General features: G+C 35.3%; 1 protein-coding gene across 1 annotated transcript in view; it reads left to right on the top strand.

Moving 5' to 3' along the window:
* The window catches only part of Nufip (nuclear FMR1 interacting protein 1), a 54901-nt gene extending 33449 nt beyond the window's left edge, over positions 1-21452 (top strand). The window contains exons 2-6 of the mRNA XM_089100222.1: positions 180-679; positions 5920-6035; positions 10260-10655; positions 13297-13481; positions 21300-21452. Coding sequence (XP_088956348.1) covers positions 189-679; positions 5920-6035; positions 10260-10655; positions 13297-13481; positions 21300-21389 — 1278 coding nt within the window. The 5' untranslated portion in view covers positions 180-188 and the 3' untranslated portion in view covers positions 21390-21452. The remainder of the gene's footprint in view (positions 1-179; positions 680-5919; positions 6036-10259; positions 10656-13296; positions 13482-21299) is intronic.

A 21452-nucleotide genomic window follows, 5' to 3' on the forward strand; every position in this document is an offset into this window, starting at 1 on the left:
TTTTTAAGTAATAAAAAATTTTAGCATAAAGAGCGAGATGTTGAGGAGGGTGCGACCCCCTTCATCCACGTAATAATTTATGTTCGTTTTAAGTTTTAATGTTGCTCCTTACTTTCAGTTGAAAAAACCTGTTTTTTTCTCTAATATTAAGTAAAAGTTGATGTTTTGTATGCTTACAGATCAGTGTTATGGAGGATTATGAGGAAGGCCAATGTTCTGATCAAGATGAATGTGTTGCCGAGCACAAAAAGAACACCTTCAAGACAAATACTATCTGGTCTGAAATAACAGAACAAAGACGTTGGATTTCTCCATTCTCAAGTCACCAGAAGTACCAAGCACAAAATTTTCAAAGAGGCAATAGGAGTAGTAAAAACCCAAAGCAACCTTATGGTAGGTTCAATCCTTATAGCAAAGGCTATGAACAATATCTTAAGGTTGATGACAAGTTTGATAAATATTATTGTGACAGATGTGATAGAGGTTTTAAGTTTGAAAATCAACTTGCAGAGCATAATCGTGAGCATGTACACTGCAGAATTGATGGATGCACATTTTTTGCACACCCCAAAATTGTGCAAAAGCATATTGAAATGCAGCATGAAAGTGGACTTGCGAGTAAAGTAATGGGAATCAATACACCAGAAGACATTCAAAAATGGAAAGCAGATAGGCAAAAGTAAGTCATTGTTACAGATTATTTTCGGAAATCAGTTCTGGGTCTATTAAAAGAAGAATTTTTGCCCCATCATCTTCACTTTGACTTTTTGAAAACAAATTCATATACAAGATAATTTTTTCTAATTATGGTTAAATTTTGAATTAAGGAAAATATGTTATTCAATTAAAAACTCTTTATATAGTTTAGTTTTATTCTTTGTTACCCAATGGCTTGGATATCTCTGTTAATTGAGATATTGTGTAATCATGATTGTATCTCACAGGTTGGTGATGGGAAACCTTTCTACTAGGGATGGGACAATGCTGGACTCTTCTCTGATTATAAAACTAATCCTTATTCCACTATATGTCTTGATTCCATTAAAATTCCTGATTCTGGTTCCAAAAATATGGATCTTTTTTATGGTATTGATATCATTTAGAAGATTTTAATTTACCAAATTTTACCTAATCAAGTTGGTGTTGGGAATGTCTCTGACGCAACCGTTGACCATCAACAGTTTGCTCTGTCCAAGTTTCAGGCTTAGAAACTAGCTATGAAAAACAATTACGGGCTGGGAAGTTAAAGTCCCTTATCGTCAGCAGTATAACTAGGAAAAACTAAAGAGCTGTGATCACCTTCGTAGGGTTGTATTTTTGGTATTTATTTTCTTCAGCAAATTTACTTGTTTCCTGTCCTGGAATGGGCTTTGTTCCTTGGTTATGTTAATGATTTTCTTTTTGTATTCAACCATTGTAGTTGATTCCATGTGTATCTTAACTGCAAAGTATAAGCTGAAATACAAAAGGGAGAAGACCCCACCCTTCAAAGATAAGCAATTTGTAGAATATTTTAAGGAATTAAAATAAGAAGAAATAGGCAGAGAAAAAAAAAGAAAAGAAAGAAGAAAAAAAGTTGAAAGTTGGAAAAAGAGAAAAAAACTTTGTACAATATCCAGTCTTTAATATTTTTTTTTAATATCCCAAATTTGTCTGCTGACCCTCTTTGCTATATCAAATAGCCTTAGTATTAAATGTGTTAGAATCCGAAAAATCTTGGAATTGTATTTGTATTTCAATTCTTTCATTTCCATACATTTTACACTCAAAAGAATAATGAAACCAAGTTTCGACACCAAATTACAATTCAAACGATTGTTTCTCTAATTCTCAAAGAAAATGAATTCAAATTACAATGAAAAGTGCTAATTTTTGTTAGTTTTTAATTAGGAAGAGTTTTTTACAATTTGAAGAAGAACTGTATGATCATAAAAAACTGAAGAGTCCAGGACTTTACACCTTGAGAAAAAAAAATCATTTCACTTCATATGTAGGTTTTGCATGAAGTTTTCCGAATTTCATTTACATTATTGGGAGTTGAAAAAGAATTACCGAATATATAATTTAATTCAGAATTGGTATAATATGCATGTTCATTCAGTTTGTGATTGTTTTAATTTTCTAAGGGTGACCAGTAACCAGGCTTTCCTTTCTTTACATATCTGGTGAGAGTTATCTCCGTGGCTCTAACATCGATAGGAAGATATCCTGCTAAAGCTGTTATTGTTTCATTTTTATCCAATTGAAAGGTTTTAGTAATTAAGACTGCAGAAATTGTTTGGGTAGAAATGAGTGTTTTTTTTTACATTGTTTGTTTTATTCAGTGCCAACAGCAGTACTTGTGTTACATACAAATGGTGGACTCGACAGCAGTTGTATATAAATTCCTTAGGGTAAAAGGTATGTAGAGGTTATGGTGCCAAAACTTTGTCGTTTCCAAAATGAATGGCTCCAACAGTACTTACTGCTTGTATTCAGTCCTTCAAAAAAGGTACGTTCTCTAAGTACTACTTCTTATTTGCTGAGTCTGATGCCAGTAAAGGCTCGCATCAAAGGTTTGGGTCAGAAGCCCCACACTCATCTTGAAGGTGCTCTTGGTGGCTCAGGTATTACAATAAAAAAAAGAGTATCATCTTATTGCAGCACAAAGTCTATGATATTTTTAAAGATACAAAAGACAGTCGCATTCCAGTTGACCGGCAGTTGAAGTTGCAAGACTTAGTGAAAATGATTAAGAACCAAGAGATGCTAAATTCAATTGTCTAGGCTGTACTCCTTTGTGGTTTTCATGAACTAGCCTTGGATGGCTTGTTGTGAAAAAGTGAGCTCCTTGCAGAAAGTGTTCAAAATGACGGAGCGTTCAGTGGTTCGTTGGGATCGATGTTGGATTGTGGATTCAAATTGTGGAAGCATCTTGAACTGTCTACTAAAAATACTCAATAAATGTTTCCTCAAGTGTGAAATGTTATCATTGATAATGCTGGGAATATGATCCGAGACATAATTTTAGACAAAGTAAAAATACAAATCTTTTTTTCAAGGTTGGCTAATGAGACAAGAGATGTGACTTCAAATAAACAGCTTGTTCTTGTCACGTGCTTCTATTACGACGATTGGATAGACGAAAGATGTTTGTGCTTTGAAACTGCAAACGGTTTGACTTGGGGCAGGATCTGCAAAGCAATTTATTAGAATTGGCTTTCATAGAGGTAGCAACGTGGCCAGTTTGCACTAGGGGGCTCAAGCAGGAACACAAAAGCAGTATCCATTTGCCATTGACATACATTGTGCTTCCTATTGTTTAAACGTTTTCATTCTGGAAGCTTCCAACTTAGATCTAGTTGAATCGCTAATGATTATTTTCAAGAAGTGGTTCCTTGCAAGAACTGAGTCCTTCGATTCTTATCACACACTCACCCCTCCCCCCAAGAAAAATAACAAAAAAATAGGTGCTTTGTTTGTGCGAAACACAATGGGTCAAAAGATCTTATAGTGCGATCACTTTCGTCGAGCTCTACTCTACTGTATTTGGAGTACTGGAGAGTCCTGCCAACAACCATTCCAGTCTGGGTCTAATGGCAAAATCCATCTCCTTGACAGTAGCCATGACTGAGTTCCGCTTGCTTTTCTCTTTGATCCTTCCTGAGGAAGTCAGTCCAATCCTGCTTTCAATTTCTGTTTATCTACGGAAAGAAAATTCAGATCTACTAGCCTGCTTTGAACATATTGATCTATGCAACTTGGCATTGGTAGAGCTGGCGAGTCTGTTTTCTATTCTGTTCACGGAAAAGAAATTCAGAAAGCTGAAAGTGTTGGGACACATCCCTCAATATCTTGACGCCATTGGGGCTGTCCTCTTTGGGTGTTTCTCTCTTTTTCAAGGACTGTGTCTTTCCCTCGGTCTTGAACGACTGTATGATGATTTTGACATGAGATTTCTTAATTATCGATCATCAGCATTTCAAGTCTATTTTTTGTTGCCTCGTTTTATATTTGATCATGTATTGAACGAGGTTGTTGCGAAATTACGAACTTACAACCAACTCTGTTTCTTTGAGGTTAGTCTCAATGTGGAGGTGACTGTGTGGCAAAGCAAAAAGAAGTCTATAGGTGGAATTTTTTTCTCTTTTTTTTTCATCTATTCATTCACTTTTGATTGTATTATCTAGATTTATTATTACTACGGGATCTGTAAAGCGTTCGTCTAGCACCTTAAAGGATCTAAAGTCATCCCTCCGGAATCAGAGAGGAGAGGGCACATTGAACGGGCTCGCTGTGAGCCCGTTCACTTACACATCGACAAATCGAGATATTAATTTGGATATCGACCATGTTTTACGCGACTTTGGGGGGAAGTAAAGACGTGTCAAGACAAACGAACCATTGACGGTTTAATGTAACTATGCGTGTGATCCAAACGTTAGCAAGACTTATTTGTAGATCTCTTCTATTTGGTCAGTCGAACTTTTTGCAGTAGCATAGCAATAAATAAGCTTAGTAATGACCTTACATACAAATGCTCAGAAAGAAGGAGATTGTTTAATACTATACTGGGCTGCTTGTTTGTGAACTTCCAGTTGTTTTGGGCTGATGCCCCCTCCCCCTGAACCAGAATGCTAATTACGCCACTGATCCTAATGCTTAATTGCACATAAAAAGGAAGAATAGGGGCAAGCAAACGGGACGAGGTGCGTTCCCAAGAATAAGATGTGTCCAAAAAAAACCTGCCCCTTGAAAATTTTTAGCCAATATTTCTGCATCCCCTCCCCTATGATCTTTTTGGCCATTAGCTCCTTTTTAAGATAGCTATCAAACCAATTATTATCCAAGGCTGAGAGAATGTTCGTTCAAGCTTAGACTCTAGTGTCCTTTTCAAGTAGCAAAAAGGATATCACCCTTATACACTGCTTCTTTGGCTAGATAATATAACATAAGATTTATTCATTATGAAATACGCATACAATATTACATTTTACTGTTCCCCCAAAGGTTCTTTGGCCTGTAAAAAACTATCATTGGCCAAAAAACTAACAAATGTATGATAGCCATTCTGTTTAAAGTATCAAAAAGTTTTATTTCCATGAAAGTAAATAACCACGTTAAGACTTGAAGCGAACTTTTTACTGAAACTTATTACCCTAAATATGAGGATGGTTGCTGCACCATCAGTCCTCTGATTTTTTTCCCCCTTAAGCTTTAACTTGTGCTTTATTGGAAGCTCACTAGAATGTAAGAAATATAGCGTATCGGTAATCGCAAGTGTTCAGATTAGCCTATTATCTTTCAAAAATTCGAACTGATAATTTTGCCATTTCCAGTATTGCTGAAAACTCCATATTTTAAAGCCAATGCAATTATAGGGGCATACGGGCATCCTCTACAAGTCGTGATAAAGAATACATCTTTGAAAAATTATGCCTGTTCCTTAAAGATCGGTAACAGTTTATTTTAGCACAAAGAGGACAGCATTGAGAAGAGTGACAGCCAGGGGTGTCAATTCATCAAAATGTAGGGGGCGGGGGAAAATTATTTTCAAAATGCAGGGGATGAATTTTGTTTGTTTCTATTTTTGCAATGAAAATACTAAAAAGTATATTTTCTAATGGAAACAACAAAAAAAGTATCTTCAAAATCTAGGTGGAGGGAATGCCCCCTTCAATTGGTGGTATTGTCGGCAGCCTCACTTTTGTTAATTTAAACTGGCTTTTCAAATAGCCTTTTCTTAGCTACACCCCTCCTCCCTCCAAAAAAAGACGAAGATTGAAACATTGCACTTCTAGTGTGTTAAACATAGTATGAGCAAGATCTCGCATCTGTGTCTCAGTGCGCCATTACATTGAGGAACATCAATCTATGATCTCAATCTATATTTTTCTAAAGTTAACAAATTTAGCAGTAAATAATTTTATTTTATTTTAGAAATTACCCAACAGCCAAAGTTATTGCCGAAAAAATTGCATCAAGGGCCGAAAGGAAAAAGAGAGGCGAAGCTTTGGTGAAAACAAGACCAAATCTTGGCCAAAGAAAAGGACCAGGTAAGTAAGAATACGGTGTATAATTTTGTATCGAAATCCTGATGGAATAATCTTTTCTATTTTGTTATTTTACTTTTGTAATTTCTTTATAAACTATGGGTATGACTGTTATGTCTTCCGTCTTTTTCCTTGCTCGGTTGCAGCAGTTGATGCAAACTTGTAAAGAACCATGGTCCTTTCAGCAAAACTGCCTCGCGAAAGAAAAAATCCCGATTGACACTAATTTCATAGTAGTCGCTTTTTATGGTCATTAAATAAAAAAGACAAATTTTTTTAACTGAAAGTAAGAAGCGATATTAAAAATTAAAACAAATAGAAATTATTCCGTATATGAAAGGGGCTGTCCCATCCTCAACGCCTCGCTCTTTACGCTGAACTTTTTTATTGTTTAGAAAATAGAGTTGTGAGAAAGGGTCAAACTTTAGCGTAAAGAGCGAGGCGTTGATGAGGGAACAGCCCCTTTCATATACGGAATAATTTCTGTTCGTTTTAATTTTTAATGTTGCTCCTTACTTTCAGTTAAAAAACTATGTTTTTTATTTACTTTTCGAAGGTTTATTAATTAATACAGTTTTGATTTTGGCTCACCGTACATGAATAATTAAAACAAAATTTGCATATGAATTTTACTTTTGTTTGGTTAAATGGCTTTGTCGAGTTATTTAATTTTTTTACGAACGTTTTTATTAGTAATAAATATACGTAATTTACGAATTAACTTACATAACGAACTTCTGTATTCATATATTTTTAATACATATATTAGGGGGTTCGCCTCCTATTCAATACCCCTATAAAAGTACTAGAAAATCTTTGGCTTAAAGAGCGAGGTATTTGACTAGGGGGGCGAGCCCAATCAAATACGTAATAATTTCTATTCGTTTTAAGTTTTGACGTTGCTCCTTACTTTCAGTTGAAAAAGTTGTTTTTTTTTATTTAATTTCTGATCGTTTTTTTAAATAATGCTGGGAAATCCGGCGCCCCCTTCACAGCAGTATTCCTTCCTCCATGGAAGCTTCACCCTTGGGAAGATCCTCCTACCTAACCCCCGACCCTGCCACCCCCAGTACCAGAAAAAATCCCCTGGAAACGTCTGTATACTTCCCAATAGCCAATACTATATGTAAACATTCGGTAAAGTTCGTAACTTTCAGCCCTCCCCCCGGGGACATTGGGGGATTAACTCTTCCTTAAAGAAATAGTTATTATATTTTCGACCATGCTGAACAAAATGGTTATCTAAAAATTTTGATTGCATGACTTTGGGAAAAAAATGAGCGTGGGAGGGGGCCTAGTTCTTCTCCATTTTCTTCGGTCACTTAAAAACGGAACTAGAACTTTTAATTGTCGTTCAAATTAGCTCCCCCGCGATGTTCTAGAGCTACTGGTTCGATGCGATCACTGCTGGAAAAAAAAACAAAAAACAAACAAACAAACAAACATGCACCCGTGATCTTTCTTCTGGCAAGAAATACAAAATTCCATATTTTTGTAGATACGAACTTGAAAACTCTACAGTAGGGTTCTCTGATACGCTGCGTCTGATGATGTGATTTCCATTAAGGTTCTATGACTTTTAGGGGGTGTTTCCCCTTTTTTCGAAAATCAGGGAAGTTTTCTCAGGTGCGTAACTTTTGATGGGTTGAACTAAACTTGATGAAACTTATATATTTGAAATCCGTTTTTTAGAGTTTCGTTTACTATTGAGCCGGGTCGCTCCTTACTTACAGTTCGTTACCACGAACTGTTTGATTGTCAAAGTAATTAAAATTGCCAGTGTCGTAAACCCTTAAACAGAGGTTTAGAGAACCCCATTTTGTAAAAGAACAAGAATTTCCTACTTTTGCCTGGACAGCACTGATTTGTCTTTTTCTTCTTATTTTTTTTAGTTCTGTCAGGTTAGTGGAAGATCGTAGGGAAAATTTCAAGTTCTTATTGGGAAGGTAGTTGTAATATCTACGTGTCTTTTAAAAAATTGTCTTGATACCCAAAGGTGCCATAGTTTCATACAGAACAAAGATGACACTTTTTAGGTTGCCGTCTTTGAATTGGGAAGGCTAGAAAACTTACAAAATGAACCTTATAAACCAAAATTGCTGAAAACCCTTCATTGGGAGGTTTACAGTCCTCTGTCATGGTAGTAGCAGTAGCTACAGCATAGTAAAAAGCAAAACATGATCATGAGTAATCGAAATTCACAGAACGCCTTTCCAAAGAAATTATCTAGTGATAAAAATTCCAGTGAGACATTGACTCAGGTAAGATTATTTTTTAGTCAAATTTAAGTGAACAGTAATTTTTAACTACGAACACAAATTTTTCTGAATCACGGTTGCAGCAGTAGCTGCAACCTACTAAAAAGCAAACCACGGTCAGAAAAAGTTCTTAATTTGACACTAATCTGAATATGGTACTTTATATTCAGGTTAATAGAAAATCTGTTTTGACGTGTTTTTTTTATTCTTCTTTCTTTTTTTTCCAACAGGGTACTCGCATAGAAAAGATGGCCGTAAATAGACGAATTTGCGATATTGTTAAAAGAGGACCAATTGTAACTGTTGCGTACCTTTTTGTAAATTAACACTGATAGCTATTCATGTGTGTCATATGGAATCGCAAAGTACCGGTTATGGGCACCATTTCCAGAATGGAATAGATCAGAAAATTTGCGAAGGATACCATTGTAATCCCTAGCGGCGAAAACCGTTAGCAAGAAGATTTTATTTTAGCTATTTAATTTTTGTTTGCTTCTTTTATTCGTAACATTAGTCTTCATTCACAAGGGTAGGCTGGTAGGCTATAAGAATATGCTTTCCTGCATTATACTACTATTTTTACTGAAACAAACGTATGTGTACAGTATAAAGCTAGCTTGAGGTTGTCAATGCTTTAATGAAGCTGTCAATTGTATCTAATTAAGGTACGATTAATTTTCTTGGTAATTTTAATCTGTCGTAAATGAGGTATGCTGATTAGAAATTCCTAAGAAAATAGATGTTAAGGAAATGGAATAGATAGATTCATCTAAATGCTGATTGTTCAAAAATTAAGTTCCTGGCTGATTTTTTTAAGATAAGGCTATGTACATGCAATAAAGATTCTTATTGCTTAGAAAAAAAGCTATTGTGAAAAAGGAATGTAATCAAAGATGTTCTTATTTTGGAAGATGGAATGAGGAGAAAATCCCATTTGGCATTTTACATGTATCTATCGAAAATAGTGATTCCTAAATATGCATTCTGACAAATACTTCTCAAATATTCATGAGCGGAGGAGATTTTGCAAGGGTCTTACAGAGATACTAAGCATTAAGCAGTAGGAGAGTGGAGCAAAGATCTGTCACTAATTGAATAGGATATGCATCAGCAACTGTTCATGTTAAAATTATGAAAAAATAACTGACTTTCAGTAAATGTGATTCCCAGCAAATTCAATGCTTAAGTAACTTTCAAATTTGACACAAGAAAAATAAAAGTATTCCATGTGAGAAAATACTAAAACTTTGATTGTCTAAAAATCCTATACTTCTCTGTTGTTGAAATGGGAAGTTTCAAGGGAAGTGGAAAACTATGAACAGGTTTCCCGCATGTATTTTGAGGTATGGTAGTGATATCAAATCTGCTTCGTAGTGGGATCGTACACTGCTGATTATAAAAAAAAACTGAAAATTGATATAAAAAAAATGGAAGTTGCAAGTATTCTAGGTATTTTCTTCTTCATTACTTTCATTATCCCTGTTATTTTCTTTGAAAAATCATATATATTACGATATCCGTGCTTTAGCCGTGTTTTATATCTATTTATTCATTGTACGGTTAGGATCGCCTTGCATATAACATTTGATTCTGCATATTTATTTTATATTGCTCGTAGAGTACCCAAATACTATGCTGTAGTACTGTTTTTAATGAATTTCGGACCGAAAAAACAGTGTATGTTGTTTTATCTTTGGAAAGCTATAATAATACAGAGTTGAATTGCCCAACAATTTTCGGGGATTTGAAGATATCTGCGTCCCTTCTTCCGATGAACCACAATAAGAATTAATTTGGCGCGGTAAATAAACTTTCTATCCTAAAAGAAATAAGTTAAAAACTCAGTCTGTCCGTCACCGGGATAGAAAAATTCAATGGCAGATTATGAACACACTTTTCTTTAAAAATGTATAGTGGTCATTACTAATTTGCCTGAGTACTGACTTATAGTTACGCTTGTTTATTTTAGATCATCGTTACAATCCAAAACAGCGTTGTTTTGAAAGTAAGCAAGCCAGTAATCTTCCCGCAAAGAAGCGGAAGCGTCAGCAAAAGGTGGTTAAAAAAGTAACCCTAAAAAATCCCTTTGAATACAAAGAAGATTTTTCGGATAGTGAAAATAGGCGTTATGATGTGATGAGTGATGAAGAAAATGAGGAAACAAGGGGACAATTGCCTCGTTTTTGTGGAACAGCAACTTATAATGCGCAATTTAAGCATAATCAATCAGTTATAGACTTAAATGAGATTGACATATCAGATGACGAGGAAGAAGAAAATAGTACTATCGAAGGAAAAAGAGTGGTTGCAGCCCTCGGAGGTCTTACGTCTTTAATGTCTGCCTATGGCAGCGATAGTGAACAAGGTGAGAATCCGATATTGACGTTAAGCAATTATAGAACAATTCTATTTGAGAAAAACTGAATCGAAAGTGAAAGTTTTCTGAAAATTAATCTCTAGCTTTTCATAGAGACTTGACGCAAAGGGTTATTAGTTATTGTAATACCGCCGGCACATCTCATGTTTTGCAATGAAAAACAAAAGTTAAAATGTACGGTTCTTGACTTTTTTTTAATGGTCTGCCTGTGAAGGGTTGTTATGCCATCTGTATGTTCCTTGGAGCGAAGGCTCAATAGATGCATAAAATCTTGTGGTTGAACTCTGCAAATCCCTAGTTGCATATTGGACATACATGATTTCCCAGACACCACAAAATATGTAAAGAATACAATAATAATAATAATAACAGTAATAAATTTAACCTGAGTCGAATGTATGAGCGTTGTAACAAAGAAGAGGAAATTTCTGGTAAAAATATATCAAACAGTTCGTTGTAACGAACGTAATTAAGGAGCGACTCGGCTCAATAGTAACCAAAACTCTAAAAACAGAATTTTGATAACAGTAGATAGATCAAAATTGTTGGCTTTTTATGATGATTCCAAATATATAAAGCTCATTAAGTTTAATGTTACCTTTCAAAAGGTACAAGCCTGAGGGAAATTTGCCTTATTTTCCCAAGCGGGGGAAACACCTCCGAAATATCAAACAATTTTATTGAAAATCACATCAGATTCAGCATATCTGAGAACCCTACTGTAGAGGTTTGAAGCTCATATATACATTTTTTTTTTTGCCGGAATAAAGACCAACGATATTTTTTTTTCCAGGGGTGATCGTATTGAAGGAATAATTCTAGAAGACCGGGAGAGGGCTCATTTGGTCGGGAATAAAAACATTCTATTGGCTTTTTTAAGTGACCAAAAATATTGGAGGGCAACTAGCGCCCTCCCAAGCCTCTTTGTTTCTCTAAGTAATTCGATCAAAATTTGGAGATAGCCATTTGATTCAGCATTATTTAAAGGTCCAATAACTATGCCTTTGGGGAAAATATGACTCTCCATAGTCTCTGGGGAAAAGGCTGTAATTTACGCAATTTGCCCTTTGTCTTTGTTTCTTATAGTACTTGTTTTTGGGAAATATACAGACATTTCTTGGGAGGCAATCTGTGGGGGGTTGGGTTTACACGGGGATAATTTTGCGTGGGGAGGAAAGTTTCCAGGGGGAATTTTCCAGGATAAATTTTACACGGGGTGGGGGGGGGGGGGGTTCTGGCTTGATTTAGATAACGGTCAGAGATTAATTTAAAAAAAAAACAATTGAAGTGAAAATAAGGAGCAACATTAAAACTTGAAACGGACATAAATTGTTCCGTATTCGAGGGGGGCTGCCCATTCTTCAACCCTCGCTATTTTCACTTAAGTTTGACTTTTTGTCACAATTCTTTAAGAAAAGCTGGTCGAACACAAGGGCCGTTGGACTTAAATGAGATATATTTCTGAAGAACTTAAGACATTAGACTGAAGAGCAAGGGCTGAGGAAAGGGCAGCCCCTCTCACCTAAGGAATAATTTCGGTTTGTTTTAAGTTACAAAGTTGCTTATTACTTTCAATTGAAAAAATAGTTTCCTCCTCCTGTAAACTGGAAATTTCCGTCATGATGGCAGATTATAGTCCTTATTTTTATAAGAAAAAAAAATAAAGTAATGAATAGGACTTGGGAAAAAACCACCTTATTGTTATTACGAATCCATCGAAACTTTCTGACGATTATCGATGATAGTATTCAATACCTGCTTATATACTTGCCCACAGGGAGGTGTTGGTTTGGGGGTAATTCCCCTGATATTTGTCAAAGGACACCCCTCCCTAAAAATTTAAAACGTAGCAGCCTAAAAGTTCACTTTTCTGATTTTGCCGCACTACCATCCCCCCTCCTAAGAGCGGTAGGCGTGCGCACTTATGTGCGAACGCGTCAATAAGTCTATTTTGATGAATTATCTTTAAACAAGTAAAAAATGTACTTTTGAAAACATTTTCTTGGTAAGCCGATAGCCTGCAATGCAAATATAGTGCTCTGAATTTTTTTCAAATATTTTGTTATTGTTTTTAAAAACTCAATCTGATTTAAATGAACCCTGCCTTTTTGAAGCTAAAATTAAGGGTATAAATTCGGAAAATTGGCTTTTGGTAACTCAAAAAGTTGTTGTGATGTGTTGAAACAAATTTGTTGAGTCTTTTTACTCAAAATAAATTAGCTTCTTTGCAGCCCAAACAGAAAACTTTTAATATGAATCGGATATAAGTATAAATTTACATGATGAAAGCATTAGTACTTGAACAAGGAGAAAAAAATCAAGCGCGCTAGCACTTAATTAAAGGATGCCGAGTCCTATTTTCAATCCACGATTCAGTATAGTGTTTTTATTCTCCTTCTTCTTTTCTAGTTTTTCTTTTTGTTTGTTTCTCTTTTTTCCAGTTTCTTCTCTTGTACTTTTTGTTGCACTAAATCAAGCCGGGGAAACGTGGAAATACCATTAAGATTACATGATCGTTGTAGCTGCACAAAGAGTCCGCGTTTACTCGGATTGTTATTTGACAGCTCTTAGCTTTCGGGATTAATTTAATTATTTTCTTTTGTGTGTTCTGATTGTTACATTTTTACAGAAAATGAATCCGTGCCTCTGCTACCAAGACGAGAAATCCATGTCTCTGACGAAACGGTAATAAAACCAATGTCAAGAGAATCCAAATCTGAAGGTGTGGATAAATTGAAGAAAAAAATTAGGAAAGTAGATATCATCCATCCTATGCAGAAAGTTCGACCGCAGAGATTAACGCTTTTGCAAAAAGTAAGATTTCCTTTATCATTGCTAAAATCCCTATTTTATGTTAACTTTAGCTGAAGGATATTATTAAAATCCCTCCAGTCTCATAAAACAAACATTGCATCTTATATTAAACGCTTTTTAATGACCATCTGTTTGTGCAATTTGATTTTGTGCGATACTGACAACCATATTCTTGTTTCTGGATTTTGAACTCAACCTTGTTCTACCTTCGCAAGGTGTTTGTTTGAATTGCTATATCATCAAAAAATTTAGATGATAAAAATATGAACAAAATCATATTTTATGCAGGGTATAATGGAGATAGGAGTTAAAAAGTTAGCATACCTTCCCTGAGTGTAGTTTGGATGGTAAATCCTTTTCTGAGAGTAGACTTCGTAGTTTTCTGTTGTACACTTCTTGAGAAACTGTTCAATCTTTCTATTACTGCGTGTGCGTTTTAAAAATTTTCAAAACGACGGAACAATGTAATCCTTATTCTAATTCTAATGCCCTTAAATTAAATCGTCAAATTATAATAAAACTACTAAAAGCGCGTTGCAGCACCTAAGGCTAACACTGCTTCGTACACTCCTCCTCCGTGCTAATCTATTCGAAGTTTAAAGTCGGTTAAGGGTATTTACGTAATGAGGTAGAATGAGTCTTGCAGCAAGAAGGAAGAGGACGGCATAATGTGCGTTATTTTCTTTGCTCTGAGAGGCAATAAAAATTCAAGTTATCGTTAATTTTTTATTTTCGTGAGAATGTTTGTAACAGTTATTGTTATTATACTTCACATTGTCTCAATACCTAGTCACCTTTCAAGACATTTTTTTATTACCCTTGCATTGCCTATTATAAATCAGTCGCTTTTTCCAGATTTCAGGCTTAAAGATCAATAGTTGAAAACATGCACGAATTTCATTAAATGGTGGGAAATAAAATTTCGTTTTCATCAGTGGTGTAGCTAGTTTCTCTTAAAAATAAAAGAACCCTGACCCTTTAAACGGTTAGGTTTTTGGCACATATATATATATATATATATATATATATATATATATATATATATATATTGTCAGTAAATGAACTTGTTTATTATATTGAAACGGGCTCTGTCTCCTGGATATGTCAATCACAGGCAACGCTATAGAGTTGCCTATAGTAAAGGCCATATGGCTCCAATGTTTTTTTGTTTGTTTTTCGCAGAGGCACTTCATATGGAAGGGGTCGTCGTAGAACTTCAAAGGGGGCCCATTCGATTGGAAATCGAGAGTTCTAGTGCCCTTTTTAAGGGTCAAAAGTGATTGGAAGGCAGCTAACACCCCTTCCACGCCCACCAATTCCCCAAACAGATCCAATAAAAATTTGAGGAAGCCATTTTGTTCAGCATAGTTGATTTCCATATAGAAATTATGTTTTGAGGAGGACACTCCTCCACAGGCCTCAGGACAAGGGTTGTAAGTTATGCCCTGGGGGCATATAAGTTTTTTATAGAAAGCTTTGTCGTGGAAGCTTCAAAAAGGACTCATTCGATTGGAAATTCAAACGGCTAGTGCCTTTTTTAATAGTCGAAAGTGATTGGAGGGAAACTGATCCCCCTCTCACGCCCACCTTTTCCCCTAACACATCCAATCTAAATTTTGATATAGCCATTTTGTTCAACGTAGTTGAAAGTTCTGGAAATTATATGTTTTAGCAAGACAATCCCCCCACAATCTTCAGGGGCAAGGGTTATAAGTTATGCCCTAGGGGCACATATTTTTCTTGTGAGAGGAATACTCGTATCAACTTCAGAGACGGGTCATTCGAATGGACATTAAAACTTCTGGTTGACGTTTTAAGCGTCAAAGATACTGGAGGGTAAACAGCTCCCCCTCCCCCCAAACTCTCTTTTCCCCAATGCACCTAACAACAATTTTGAGATAGCTAGTTTGTTAAAAATACTTCAAAGATCGGATAACAAAAATTCAGGTGTCAATAAAACCCCCCAGTGCCCGGAGGCAGACATTGTAAGTTATGCTCTGGGGGCATATATAGATCTTATTGAAGGGATACTTGTATTAACTTCAAAGAGGACTCATTTGATTGGAAATTGAAAGTTCTACTTCAATTTTTTAGAGTCAAATGAGATTGGAGGGCACCTAGCCCCCCCCCCCCCCCTCCACGGCCTTTTTTCCTCAAACCCGTCCCATAAGAACTTTGAGATAGTTTTTTTTAAAAACAGTTCAAAGACTATATAACGAAAAATCCGGGTTCGACACAGCCCTCCAGGGCCCGAGGGCAGGCGTTGTAAGTTATGCCTTTGGGGAATATATGGTTCTTATTGAAGGGATGCTCGTAAAAACTTTAGAGAAGTTCTAGTTCAGTTTTTTAGAGTCAAAAGAGATTGGAGGGCAACTAACCCCCCCCCCCCCCACGCCCTTTTTTCCCCAAATGCATCCAATAAAATTTTGAGATACCCATTATGTTAAAAATTGCTCAAGTCAGATAACAAAAACTCGGGTGTCGTCACAACCCCCCAGGGCCCGGTTGCAGACGTTGTAAGTTATGCCCTGGGGCATATATGGTTCTTATGAAAGAAATAATCGTACAAACTTCAGAGAGGGCTCATTTGATTGTAAATTGAAACTTCGAGCTCACTTTTTAATAGTCGAAAGAGATCCAAGGGCAGCTAGCCCCCCTCCCCCACGCCTTCTTTTTCCAAACCCATCTGATGAAAATTTTGAGATAAACATTTTGTTAAAAATAGTTCAAAGGTCGGATAAGAAAAATTTCGGTGTCAATACAACCCCCTAGGTCCCAGGGGAAGGCGTTCTAAGTTGTGCCCTAAGGGCATGTATGGTTGTTATGAAAGGGATGCTCGTATAAACTTCATAGAGGGCTCATTTGATTGGGAATCGAAAGTTCTAGTTCACTTTAAGGGCAACTAGCCCCCCCACGCCCTTTTTCCCCAAACCCATCCGCTACAAATTTTGAGATAGCCAGTTTTTTGGAAATTGTTCAAAATTAGTTTTTGGAAATTAGATAACAAAAACTCCCCCCAGGGCTCTGGGGATATCCGTTTTAAGTGTTGTCCTGGGGGCGTATATGGTTCTTATGAAAGGGATGCTCGTATAAACTTCAGAGAGGGCTCATCTGGTTGTAAATTGAAATTTCTAGTTCACTTTTTAATAGTCAAAAGAGATCCAAGAGCAACTAGCCCCCCACCCCCAACCCCCATTTTTCCAAGCCCATCCGATAAAGTTTTTATAATAGCCATTTCATTAAAAATAGTTCAAAGGTCAGATAAGAAAAATTCCTGTGTCGACGCAACCCCCCAGGGCCTGGAGGCAGGCGTTATAAGTAATGCTCTAGGGGCATATATAGTTCTTATGGAAGGGATGCTCGTATAAATTTCGAAGACGGCTCATTTGATTGGAAATTGAAAGTTCTTGTTCACTTTTGAAGATTCAAAAGAGACCCCCCCCCCCTCCACGTCCTAAATGCATCAGATAAAAATTTTGAGATAGACATTTTGTTAAAAATAGTTCAAAGTTCAGATAACAAAAAACTCCGGTGTCGACACAGCCCCCCAGGGCCTGGGGGTGGGCGTTGTAAGTTATGCCCTGGGGGCATATATGGTTGTTATGGAAGGGATGCTCGTATAAACTTCCTAGAGAGCTCATTTGGTTGGAAATTGAAAGTTGTAATTCACTTTTTAAGAGTCAAAAGTGATTGGAGTGCAGCTAGCCTCCCCCACACTCCATTTATTTTTCCCCAGAGGCACTTCATATAGAAGGGATCGTCGTATAAACTTCAAAGGGGCTCATTCGATTGGAAATCGAGAGTTCTAGTGCCCTTTTTAAGAGTCAAAAGTGATCGGAGGGCAACTAGCCCCCCTCCCAAGCCCTTTTTCCCCAAATACACCTGATACAAAATTTGAGGTAGCCATTTTGTTAAAAATAGCTCAAAGATCATACAACAAAAACTCCGGGGTCGACACCCCCCCCCAGGGCCCGGGGCAGGCGCTGTAAGTATTGCTCTGGGGGCATATATGGTTGTTATGGAAGATAGGCTCGTATAAACTTCGGAGAGGGCTCATATGATTGGAAATTGACAGTTCTCGTTCACTTTTTAAGAGTCAAAAGAGATCGGAGGGCAACTATCCTCCCTCTCCACGCCCTATCCCTCAAATCCATCCGATAAGAACTTTGAGAGAGCTTTTTTTGCAAAATAGATCAAAGGTCAGATAACAAAAACTCCGGTATCGACACATCCCCCCAGGGCCCGGGAGACAGTCATTGTAAGCCATGTCCTGGGGCCGTATGTGAAAGGGATGCTCGTATAAACTTCAGAGAGGGTTCATTTGAATGGAAATTAAGAGTTGTAGTTCATTTTCTCAGAGTGAAAAAGATCGGAGGGCAACTGGCCCATCCTGCCCTCCACTCCTTTGAGTTTATCGGATGGATAAAACCATCCGATAAAAATTTTAGGTGACTATTTTATTAAAAATAGTTCAACCATATTAAAACTCCGGGGTCGACACAACCCCCCAGGGCCCAGGGACAGGCGTTGTTAGTTATGCTCTGGGGATATGTATGGTTCTTATAGAAGGGATACTCGTATAAACTTAAGAGAGGGCTCATTTGATTGAAAATAAAAGGTTCTAGTTCACTTTTTCAAGTCAAAAGAGACTGAAGGTTAATTAGCCCCCCCCCCTCCCCCACGCCCTTTTTCCCCAAACCCATCCGATAAAATTTTTGAGATGACCATTTTGTTAAAAATAGATCAAACATCAGATAATAAAACTCCGAGGTTGACACAAACACATTTTTTCACTTTTATACCCGTTTTGATACTTAGATGAACGTTTGATTTTTTTTTTTAAGTTTGATTTTGAAATAAGGAATTTTTAAAAACTGGAAACTTTTTGCCATCAAAAACGAACAAAAATTAATTAAAAAAAAACTTTCCGAAAAATAAGTTTTTTGAAGAAAAGTAAATGCCATTTTAAATTTAAGATCAACATATACAAATACATGTTAAAATTAAAACCAAAACTGACCAGAAATTACTATTAAAGAATAAATGAAATCCAAAACGAACAGAGATTAAATAAACAATCATAGCAAAAAACATACAACAAGTAATAATATAAATGAATAAATAGATCTTAAAGCAAGTAATGCTTAGATTGAATATGAAAATGAAACTTAAAACGAAAAAAAAATATTTTCCGATTGAAATATAAATGAGCTTCAAACGAACAGAAATTAAATAAACAATCGATGCAAACAAACATACACTAGATATTAATGTAAATTAATAAATAAATCTCAAAACGAGTGAAACTTAAATTGAATATGCAAATCAACCTTGGAACGAACAAAATCACTACAAACAAGAGATTGAGTATGACCTCCATCTCTCACTGTAAAAGTCTAAAACCTACTGCGTCATTGGCGCTTTACTAAAAACTATATGCTTCTTTAACAGTCTTGGAAAGTATAAACAACATCAAATTGAATATTTGATGTACAATGATATTAATTGTTGAAAGATCCATCCTTTCAAGAATTTTTTTCACGGTTATTTAATTTCTATTTTCAATTCTGTAAGAACTGGAAAAGAAAACACTCGTAAAATAAATTCGTTTCCAGTTAAACACCAATGACGCAGAAGGATCTTGGGTTTTATTTACAATTAAGAAGGGAGGAAGTATTCAAACACATGTTAGTAGTGTAACTATATTTGTCTTGAACAACTTTCAAAGGAGCTAATAAATTAAACTGAATATTTGATGTATAATTATATTAATTGCTGAAAGCTCATCAGTTCAAAATGTTACTATAATTTTAATGTTTATTTTCAATATTAAGTACAAAAGAAAATTTGTCAAAGTTGGTTTTCAGTGAGGCACCAATGACGCAGTAGGTTTTAGACTTATACAGTGAGAGAAGGAGGTGAGACCCAGTCTCTTGTTTGTAGTGGTTTTTGTTCGTTTCAGGCTTGATTTGCATGTTCAATTTAAGTTTTACTCGTTTTAAGATTTATTTATTAATTCATATTAATATCTATTGTATGTTTGTTTGCATTGATTGTTTATTTAATTTCTGTTCGTTTTAAGTTTCATTTTTGCTTCAATAGGAAAATATTTTTTTTGATTTAAGCTTGATTTTCATATTCAATCTAAGCATTACTCGCTTTAAGATCTATTTATTTATTTATATTATTACTTGTTGTATGTTTTTTGCTATGATTGTTTATTTAATTTCTGTTCGTTTTGGGTTTCATTTATTCTTTAATAGTAATTTCTAGTCATTTTGAGTTTGAATAATAAAAGGTATTTGTATCTGCTGAGCTTAAGTTTAAAATGAATTTAAGTTTAAAAGCCTTTACTTTTCTTTTTTTTAATTAATTTTAATGAAAAATTGACATTATGGTTTATAAATTGTTAATAAGAGGCTTGCAAAGAGAAAAGACACCCAGCTCCATGTGCAATATAAGAACATGAATACTTCTCTCGTCTTAGTTGTGGAAATGATTATGCATACCAAAACAACTCCAAAGTATGATAAAGATACTTCAGAAAGTAACAATTCAACAAAAATTCATTATTGTTAGACTGAATAAGTGCATTACACTGAATTCATTGGTGGGTTCATGAACAGGAAAAAAGGAACCTTCTTTACAAAAAATTGTTGCAGAACCCAATATAATAAATAGAAAATGGTTCAGTTCAACTAACAATATGCTCAACACTAAAGGTCAAAGTTGCAACTGAATTGTCTTGAAAAACATTACTTAATGGTAGAAAAAAAAAATACGCAAACCAGTATAATCAAGTGATAGTAATCATTTCCTTATTATTCAATGGACCTGTTTATTAATATAACGGCTAATTAAATAGTACTGCTACGTAACTCTTTGTCCGGAAAACTGAATTAAATCAGTGAACTTGTTTTAAGAAAAGAGAAAATGTACTCGAAATGTATTGTTTGAAAACACCGAGTCTCCCGATTCTGATTTATTGTACCATCACTAATTTAAGTCTTGGTGATCCGGCATCATTAGTACTTCCAGATTAATCAATATGTTCAAAACTTCTCCACAACTTTTTTCCAGCTCTTTTTATTATTATTTTTTCCAGCTCTTTTTATTATTATTATTCTTATGGATAAAAAATGAAATAAAATTAAAATAGGGCATTGTATTCAATAAAAAATGGAAGGAGTTTGTTAATTATCTTATTTAGAATATGTTAATGTAGCTTTCTAGTCTGTTACATTTTGAATAGCTAATAGGTTTAGTTTTGCTAATTATTCTATTGTCTATTTGTGTGGGATTGTTTTGTTCTCCCATATTCGAAAGGTCATACTTCTCCAAAATATATTAGAAAGTGAGAAAAACTTCTTTAGTAGCTCTATGTAAAATTAAATAGTCACTTGGACGACTCTGCCTTTCCATTTACAATTGAAGTGAAACCAAAGTGTATAAATAACATGTAAAACATTAATAAAGGCAGGAAAAAAAAATTTGTGTGTACTAATAGAAACCCGAAAAATTTCGGATTTACGTTCGGAAGGAAGCTCTTATCAACTGGGAAATAAGCTCAACAGTCTTGACGTTTGTTATCAAGCTCAAGTATATAAATGAGTAATTCGGTTATCGAACCAAATCCATCCATAAAACAAACAACTAAGAAGACAAAGAAGGAGATCCATTATCAGTTCTGATTACAGTAGACAAATCATCTCGAAAAAAAGTGATATGTGGGGTTGATCGGTTTGATTTCTGATTGGCTTTGATGTTGTTTATCAAAATTTACTTGTTTCTTTACTTAAGTATTGTTTTGCTTTACAGCTACTGCAAGATGAAATACGACATGAAAGAAATGTTATTCTACAATGCGTCCATTATACCTTAGATCAGCAATTTTTTGGCGTCAAATAAAAACCATTGACTGTCGATTGGCTTTAATTTTTATATGCTGAAGAATATACTTGTTTAACTTAA

This window comes from Artemia sp. Qi Xiang Cuo, chromosome 14 (assembly GCF_049724085.1).
Source record: "Artemia sp. Qi Xiang Cuo chromosome 14, ASM4972408v1, whole genome shotgun sequence".
In the NCBI taxonomy this organism is placed as follows: Eukaryota; Metazoa; Arthropoda; class Branchiopoda; order Anostraca; family Artemiidae; genus Artemia; species Artemia sp. Qi Xiang Cuo.